Source organism: Spermophilus citellus, assembly GCF_964194105.1.
Source record: "Spermophilus citellus genome assembly, chromosome: 3".
NCBI classification, from domain to species: domain Eukaryota; kingdom Metazoa; phylum Chordata; class Mammalia; order Rodentia; family Sciuridae; genus Spermophilus; species Spermophilus citellus.
In genome coordinates, this window is record NC_138184.1 from 11,079,141 (window position 1) to 11,087,944 (window position 8,804).

Consider the following 8,804-nt stretch of genomic DNA (forward strand, 5'->3'; position numbering starts at 1 on the left):
GGTGGACAGGAATTTTGCCCCAGGATTCCCCCTAAGGTTACTGAGCCCCTGCCCTCGGGGGAGGGGGATGCAGCTTCCCTTCATTGGGTGTCTGGGCAGCAGCCTGCTTGGCCCCTCTCTTCAAGCACCCCCACTTGGGCCACAGGGCAGGAAGCACCTGGTCTGGAGCGGATGTACAGAGTGCCTGGTTCCGGTCCAGCTTCCGCCGCCACAGCCCCGGGAGAGCTGGGCCAAAAGAAACCAGGCAGCGGGGAGGCGGTGGCAATGGGAGGACACACTGGTTGCACTGGGCCCAGGAGCACTCCAAGGGAGGGGGGAGGAGCAGAAGTCCCACGGGTGCGAGCGCAAGGCTGCCGCCCTGTGGTCACCTTGGGAATCGCAAGTGGCAGCTCTGGGGGGTGTCTAAGCAACCCTTGCCGCAGAGGGACATACCACACATGGTCAGCTCCTATTCCCAGTCAGGCAGGGACAGACATCCCCCAGTCAGGCAGATGCACAGCCACCTCAGGTAAGGAAAAAGGAGACAGAGGACTAGGACCCAGTCACACTGCAGGATGGATGGGAAGGAGGCCCTCACAGCCCACAGCCAGCCTCCCCACTCAGAATGACAATCAGCAGAAAATGACATGTCTTTATTGGCTCAGTCTACACCTGGCCCAGCAGCGGGCCCCGGGTCTAGGGGGGTTCTGGTTGGGGGGGTCTCTGGGCAGTCTGTGGGGGTGGCATCAGCTGAGGCTCCGGGCAGAGGACTGTGTGAGTAGCAGCACTGGTCTCCCCGTTGACAGGTGCCCTAGTGGGAAGAGGGTGACGTGAAGCCCTCTGCAAGCACGTGGCTGGCCCCAGTTGTTTCAGGCCAAGAGGGGTATCCACATGCCCAGAAGTTTTGGGGAGACAGGAGGTACCTCACCTCCTTGAACCTTTTGCAAGGAAACATCTTTAGGCGAGCAGCACGCTGGGCCCGATCCTCAGGGGGGTCCTTCCGCTTATTCTGGAGGAGCCTGCATCTCTCCAACACTTCGCTGGCTGCCTTGGCCCTGCAGGTAGACAAGAGTGCTGGGACCCCAGCTGGTGGCTGCCTCCGCCTGGCCCTGGCAGAGCCACAACCCCACTCACCCTGGCCGAGCTCGGGGCCGGGGACCCCAGTTGGCCTCCGGGTTGGCCTGAAAGCGCTTGAGTCCCCGCTGGCGCGAGCTGGGGTTAGCATCCTCCCGAATGGTGAAGTTGGCCTGCAGCCTGGGCAATGGGGATAAGGACTGGGGCAGCCACCGCATGGGTGTCCAGGGACCACTGTGGAGCCTGTCCAGCTTGGTGCAGCTTGCCATGGCTGCCCCTGCCCGGGTTTGTCATTCATTTAATAAACATTTTGCTTTTACTATCAAGTCTGCATGGTTCTCTCTGCTGGGAATAGGCCTGCGTAAGGCAGGGCTGACTGTCTAGCGCAGGAGACGGATGAGCAAGCAACGGGTCAGATCAGAAATAGGTAAACAATGTTGCGTCAGGACATGTGGTGAGCGTTCTGGTAAAAGGCACGGGGAGCCAGGAGGGGTGCGATGCCAGCCCAGGTGGTCGGGTCAAGGCAGGCTTCCCTGGGGAGGCAGGAGGTGAGAGGCAAGCCGTGCGGAGAGCGAGCACAGGCAGAAGCTGGAGGTGACTGCCCAGCGAGACTAGGAGTCAACAAGGAGCAGAGAGCACAGAGAAGATGATGGTGGGGGGCTCTTCAAGGTCTGGGGCCACAGATAGGACTTTGGTTTCTCTCGAGTGAAGTGGGAGCCATGGAGGGCTCTGGGCAGAGGAAGGGTGCTCTGCTGCTTCAGACATGCACAGCCCCCGCCCCCCCAGCAGATCAGCAGATGGTGATAGCCAGGATGCGGGTGGGTCTGGAGGGCAGAAGCTGAGGAAGGAGCGGGCAGGCTTTGGATTTTGTTGAAAAAGTCCGTGCAGGGAGGGTCTGTCCTCTGCATACAGGGGTCCCCATACCATACGGTGGGCCGCCCTGTTCCCTCCTGCAGTTCCCATCTGTACCTGGGCTCCACACTGAGGATGCGGAATGCTGGGCTGGTCTCAGACAGTCTCTCCCGTTTCACAGGACACGTTTTCTCCTGAGGGCGGAGGTCAGGGGATGTTGGGCCCAAGGGGCCTTCAGAGGACCGGCACCCGCCCATCCCCATGTGGTCAGCCTGCCCTCACCCACCCAGCAGCGCATTATGTCCCAGAGAGCCGTGGAGGGGGCGTCCGTCTTCACGGCACTCTTACAGGCGTGGGAGAGTGAGACCCGGAAGCCAGCATGGAGGAGGGCCGACCTGGGGACAGCAGGGACTGTGATGGGAGACTGGACTCCTCGCACAGGAGTGGCACACCAGCAACCACAGCAGTAAGGCCACGCATGGGTGGCCTAGCGGGCCAGTGTGCTGGAGAACCCTGGCCACCCCCACCCCACCCTCACCGCAGCTGGAGGAGGCTGGGCGTGTTGCAGTGGATGGTGCTGCTCAGCTGGTCCAGCGTGTAGTACAGGGGCACATCCGGGAGCTCCTGAGGGGGCACAGGAGGGGCTGTGCAGCTGGTGGACAGGACAGGCTCAAGAGGACATGGGCACAGGTGGGGCCCCCCCACCCGGCATGGCCCACCCCTACCTCAGTGATGACACTCAGGACTCCCCGAATCCGCTCTGAGGTGTGGAAGCGCCCAGGGTTGGTGCTCACAGCCTCCAGGACACGGCCCACAAAATCCAGGTCGTGGATGGGCTCTGCCCACAGGGGACCACCAAGCTGTGGACACACAGGGAGCAGTGAGCAGGGGTGGCAAGTGGCCGCTGGGATTGCTGCACCCTCTCCCTCCGCTGGCTCAGTCCTACCTGGTGTCGCTGCCCACAGTGCTCACACTCAGGGCTCACGGGGGGACCACAGGCTGCAGAGAACTTGACCCTGCAAGGGGCAAGGCAGTTAGGCAGGTGGTGACCCTGGGACACCTTCACCCTCCTGCCCAAGGACCCCTGCTCACCGGCCACCAGTGGCTTCTGCTGCTTTGCCGAGGCGCTGAAGGTGCAAGGCTCCACAGCCCACGCACTGGAAGACCAGCGCCTGCTTGCTGTGGGGTCCAGGGCATGGCCATGAGCTCCCAGTGTGGTCGCCACACCAACTCCTCCTTCAGACCTGCTCCGTCCCTTTTAGGACCCCCAAGTCCCCAGGATGAGGCCTGATCTCCCCCTCAATCCACCATGCCTCCCTTGCCCTCCGCTGACCTGGCTGAGGCCTTGACCTTGGCCTGGCCCGTGAAGACGCGCACAAACACACGCACGTAGAAGTCTGCGCTGATGCTGAGCAGCGGCACCACAAAGCGCTGGTAGCAGTTGGCGCGGAGGTCCAGGCTGTGCAGGACGATCCTCAGGGCCTGGGGGCGGAGGATGGGGTCAGCCCTCCCTCCAGGGTCCCCTCTGCTGCAAGGGGCCACACACAGTGCTCAAAGCACCCGTTCCAGGCTGGTTCCCTAGGTTCCAAACCCAGTCCCAAGTGTCCTGGCTGTGTGACCCTGGGGGCTAGCCAGCAGCACCCCTGGGCTCCGTTTCCTCATCCGCAAAATCACAACCGTCCCTGTGTCTTTGTGGCCTTGCTGGAACTAATGAATGAGGAATGGTCATCCTTCTGTTGACCTTGTCAGTGTGCCTCCTTCACTGTGGACTGTGGGCTGAGGACCTAAGTTCTAGCCCCAAGGGCTCTGTGTAGGAAGTGGGGACACTATGTGATACAGAACTGCCCAGCCTTCTCCTTGCCAGAGGCTGCCATGAGACTCCCAACATGGGAAAGGAGGTGGGTGGGCATTTCCCAGACTGACCTGGGAAAAGGGCCTCGAGGAACAAGGAGCCCCTGCCTCAACTCCCCACAGCAACCCTCTAGGGTCGGTACCATCGTCATGCTCATGTAATAGATGCAAAACCAAGGCCCAGAAAGGTGCTGTCAATTGCCCAGCAAATGTCTGAACCAAACCTGGAAAAACAACTCTTTTTTTCCTTAAGCTGAGCACAGTGGCAGGCCCCTGCAATCTCAGCTACTTGAGGCTCAAGTAGGAGGATCACAAGTTGGAGGCCAACATAGCAAGATTCCATCTTTAAAAAAAAAAAAAAAGGAACAAGTATGCAACCACCTACTGCTACCCGCCCCTTAAAGACCTGTTATGGTCACTCCCTGGATTAATCTAGCCCTGGCTGCCTGGAGGAAGCAGAGCAGGTCTTAGGTGTAGGAAGGTGTGCTGGGTAGGGGCAGCGAGTTTCTCCAAGCCTGGTGCCTCCCCTCCCTGGAGGGCTGGGAGCACCCCTCACCATCTCATGGCAGGCCCGGCTCTTGAGGGCCATAGCCCCGTACTTGCTGTAGCATGTCTCCCCGCTGTTCCCGGCCAGCACTGCCATGTCCGTGCAGGTGACACACAGCAACCCTTTGGGGAAGAACTGGGTAGTGAGGCCCTCTGGACCCCCCCAGCCCTGCTCCAACCCCCACATCAGCCCAGCCTCACCTCCTTCGCTCACAGCCTGCACAGCTGCGTCCAGGAAGGGGGCGGGGCTGCCATAGGGGTCCAGGTCAATGACATCGAACCGCTCTGATACCTTCTGGTGCTGGTACATCAGCATCCTAGGCAAAAATGGTCCAGGTCCTCAGCCTCCCCCAGCAGGTATCCCAGCTCTGTCCCTTACAAGCATGAACTCCTGCAGGGTAGTGGTTCTGGCCTTGAACTCAGGGGCCAGCTCCCCAGGTGCAGGTCCTATCTTGGGCATTTGTTAACAGCATGGTTTTCCCCCTTAGACAGGCCCCAACTGAGCTGTCTAAAATCTTGGTAACAGCCAATACCAAGATGTGACTTAGAGCTGGCCCTCTGAATCCATGAGAAACCAGGCTAGAAGCCCCCCAGGCGGCAGTGAGGCAGCTCGTGCAGAGGTCACAAGTTCTACTGTGTTTACTAACCCACTGTTGGCACCAGAGCAGCGCCTGGCACACAGCAGACACTGGATATGCCACGGTTCATTTGAACAAATAAAAGGAGCACAAGGGCTGGGGCTGTTGTAGCTCAGTGGAAGAATGCCTGCCTAGCATGTGCGAGGCACTGGGTTCGATTCTCAGCACCACATACAAATAAATAAAGGTCCACCAACAGCTAAACATACACACACACACACACACACATACATATAAAAAGGGGGGACAAGGAGTCTAAAATGGAGACCACACAGCATAGCCACATGCCACATAGAGATTTCAGCCAATGACACTGCGTATTACCTACTGACATTATAGCTGTCTTAGTCTGTGTAAGTACACCCTCGTGTTCCCACAACAAAAATTGACTACTGACACATTTCCTAGAACATGTACCCAATGTGAAGCAACATATGACTACACTTACTTTTGGCAGAGTTTGGACCAAACATTCTTTTTTTTTTTTTTTTTTTTAGTTTTAGTGGACACAATATCTTTATTTTATTTTTTTTTTTTTAAAGAGAGAGTGAGAGAGGAGAGAGAGAGAGAGAATTTTTTTTTAATATTTATTTTTTAGTTCTCGGCGGACACAACATCTTTGTTGGTATGTGGTGCTGAGGATCGAACCCGGGCCGCACGCATGCCAGGCGAGCGCGCTACCGCTTGAGCCACATCCCCAGCCCCTTTATTTTATTTTTTTAATGTTTTAGTTCTAGATGGACACAGTACCTTTATTTATTTATCTTTCTGTGGTACTGAGGCTCAAACCCAGGGCTTCACATGAACTAGGATTTGTTCTAGTTCTACCACTTGAGCCACAGCCCCAGCTCTCCAAACATTCTTCTCTATTACTTGAACATTACCACAATCTGTGTAACACGACTGTTCTCTGGTACACAAGAAAAGTAGGGTTCAAATAGACTCAGTGAATCTCCCAAGGTCATGTGTCAAGACTGTGACAGGGCCAGGATTTGGCCCCAGACAGTCTCTCTCTACAGTGTACCTTACAGTCACAGGGCAGAGTCACCCAGAACCTACCGGGCATCTGCCTGGTTGGGTTGTACCAGATGGGCCACACCATTGAGCTGCACATTATGGCGCATGAGGTCCACAGCCCGGGCGGAGGCATCATTGGCAACCACAGATCTGAGACCAGGCACCTCCAGGGCAAATCGAATGGAACGCAGGCCTGAAGCTGCCAGGCCCTCCAGGACACGCAAGCCTTCCTGTTGGAGGAAGCAAGGACCCTGTTCCATCTATATCTCCTTCCTCTTCTGGGCCCCAGAGATTCCCCACCACCCCAACCCTTCCCCCTCCAAGAGCTCTCCTTCCCCTACTACCCACTAGATTCCAAGCCTGCACCTCCTCTGCTTAGGTCTTACCTCACAGATCTCCCCAACGACAGCTATTTGAGGTTGATCTCCTGGGGCCAGGTTTTCACCATCTTTCAAGTCAACCTTTTCCTCCTCTTGCTCGGACAAGTCCACAACCACCTTTTGCAGGTCCTTCTCACTTGGCACTTTGACTACAGTCACCCAAAGACACAAATCAGGGGATATCAATGACCCTCTGAGACCCCATAAACTTCAGAATACTTTAGATTCACAGATGAAAATCTTTCTGAAAACCCCAGGGGAAAGGCTGACAGAGCAGAGGGCCTTTCTGGAGTCTTGGGGGAGAAGGGGATGATACAGGGAGAGAGCTCTGTGTGATTGCCTGGCCCACTGGGAGCCTGGACCTCCACTCACCCTGGATTCCTTTGGTCCCCAGCTGAATGCGAGCAAACTCGGTGATCACAGCACACCTGGTGGGAGATGGAAGGTCAACTGGTATCTCTAGACAGGGCCACTCCTTTGGAGTGGTCCTTGGTAGTGTCATTCCCTTTGCCCTTCAGCAAGAATGTAGTACCACCCTAATCCTTTTAGGTTACCTCCCATTTGTCCAGCATTTTAAATTCTCAAGAGAAGCCCCACCTAAATAGTTAAGATGTTAATTGTTAAATCTTTCTTTAGATTTACAGAACCCAGGACATCTCAAGACCTTCACAACACCTTTATTTCAACTAACACAAAACATGTAAATTACTGTGAGGTTTAACTTGCAGAAAATGTCTAAGATCTACAGGAACTAGCCCCAGGAGATTAAGGTCAAATGCAGTGTTCCAGATTAAAAAAGAAGGAGACACATGCTCAGGATGACAAAGACCCTAATCAGCAAGTAGCTTTCCGGCTTTGCTCCTCCTTCCCTTCCTTGTAAAAGTCCTCTATGACCCTGAGCCCCTCAAGATGGAGCTTTGAAGTTGAGCTCATCCATCTTCTGAGATGCCAACCCTCGAATAAACCGGAAACCTTCCTACTAACTCTTCTCTCCTATTGATTGGTCTTCGAGCAGCTGGCAGCCAACTTATTCCGGTAACACCCTCAGCCTCACTGACCTACTTCCCTCTCCTAGGCTGACCCCTGACCCTTGCTCACGTCAGGTCGCGGTTGAACTCCTGCACCGGGTTGTAGAAGACCTCGTTGGAGCTGGGGAAAACGATCTTGGCGGCCCCCTCGGTGACTGTAGTCTCCTGGGCCGTGGGTGGGCGCTCTTCTCTGCAGGGCCCAGTACCGTTCTCCATTGCTACAGGATTCGGGGGCTTTGGGGGCTGCCACTCCACAAAATGAGCTCTACAAAGGCTGCGGGTGGAGCGGAGAGTGAGGCTCAGCCACAGAACAATTCTCGCATGGGTCATCCACGGTCGCTTCTGCCCACCAAACCTAGTTCGGGGACCGGGGAAGGCATAGAGGGAGGATCAGAGAGCTGCATCCGGGGCCAGAAGTGGCCTACACAGTAGGGACTAAGTAAACCCAGTGGCTTCAGTAAACTGACACCCTCCGTTTCCAGAGACATTAGCCCCTGCAGAGCTTAAAGCTCTCAGGTGAACCCGCCCCAAGTCTAGATCGCTCCCGGCATCATCTAAGTTCTTCTCACTTCTTCAGGCATAGAGAGCTGAACAGTCTGGATGCACGTTTCCCGAATTAGGATCTGGGAGCCGCCATATTGGCACAGTGTGGGAGGGGCTGGTCACATGACCAGGGCTAACCAGTCAGTGACAACACTCACGGTGGGCGAATAGGATCAAAATTTATCGCGGCAAGAAAGTGCGCTGAATGTGCTGCGCAGGTAGTCTTAAAGCACAAAAGCTCCCCGGGAAGGAAACGCATCACATCTCTTTAGTCAAACTGAAGATATTGTGGTTCGGAAAGGGAGAAGTAAACAGAAACTCCACACCTACTGATCGCGTCCTGTGTGCTGGGTGCAGTATACAAATTATTTCAGAGCATCTTGAAGGAATAATTCAGGCTCTGGGATCGGATTTACTGAGTTTGAATTCCAGCCCCCTCACATACTCTGAGTAGGTTAATTAAACTCTCGGGTCCTCACTTTCCTTACATGTTAAAGCAGAATCTTGGCTTCCAAGTAAGAGCAAAGTAAAACGACAGAATTCCTGGAAAGTGTGCAAAGCAGCCGCTCACACATAATAAGCCCTCTATAGGTTCTAACGGGTCCCAAAAATTGAGAGTAGCGGACCCGGCTACCTGGGTCCCAGCCTTACTTCACCGTGTTGGTAATTCTTAACTCTGCTTTTAAGTTTCCCTATTCGTAAAACGGGCAGAACGTTTCAGTTTTCGTTATGGGCTGTGGTGGAAATTAAATGAGTTAGTACAGGCAAAATGCTAACGGAGGCTGACATCACTTAAGCATCTTAAAAAGTTTTTAATTCTTTTAGTTCTTATTCGACAATAAGATTTAAATGTTGGCACACGGAATCACTTCCTTGCTGTGTGATCTTGAGCATGT

General features: G+C 55.0%; 1 protein-coding gene across 2 annotated transcripts; it reads right to left on the bottom strand.

Moving 5' to 3' along the window:
* Nucleotides 1-498: 498 nt before the first annotated feature.
* TRMT1 (tRNA methyltransferase 1) lies at nt 499-7,924 on the bottom strand. 2 transcript variants are annotated; one of them, XM_081286935.1, is made up of 16 exons: nt 7,436-7,924; nt 6,710-6,765; nt 6,344-6,486; nt 6,000-6,187; nt 4,504-4,619; nt 4,313-4,425; nt 3,239-3,387; nt 2,998-3,084; nt 2,852-2,921; nt 2,631-2,765; nt 2,444-2,529; nt 2,192-2,300; nt 2,023-2,099; nt 1,114-1,233; nt 908-1,034; nt 499-790 (listed from the first exon to the last, which is right to left on the bottom strand). In XM_081286935.1, exons 1-16 carry the CDS (start codon nt 7,693-7,695, stop codon nt 641-643), a joined length of 1,986 nt encoding a protein of 661 aa, XP_081143061.1. In that variant the 5' UTR covers nt 7,696-7,924; the 3' UTR covers nt 499-640. The 2 variants fall into 2 exon arrangements, 1 of the variants encoding a protein (XP_081143061.1); XR_014021140.1 differs by lacking the exon at nt 499-790 and having other exon boundaries at nt 1,114-1,330.
* Between the last annotated feature and the right edge of the window lie 880 nt (nt 7,925-8,804).

Excerpts from the sequence above, each read along its gene's own strand:
- TRMT1 (XM_081286935.1), bottom strand. The coding sequence starts at position 7,695 with ATGACCCATGCGAGAATTGTTCTGTGGCTGAGCCTCACTCTCCGCTCC. Across the intron at positions 6,487-6,709 it reads GGGGACCAAAGGAATCCAGG|TCAAAGTGCCAAGTGAGAAG; the intron begins GTGAGTGGAGGT and ends GGGTGACTGTAG. Across the intron at positions 4,426-4,503 it reads GCAGGCTGTGAGCGAAGGAG|GGTTGCTGTGTGTCACCTGC; the intron begins GTGAGGCTGGGC and ends TCTTCCCCAAAG.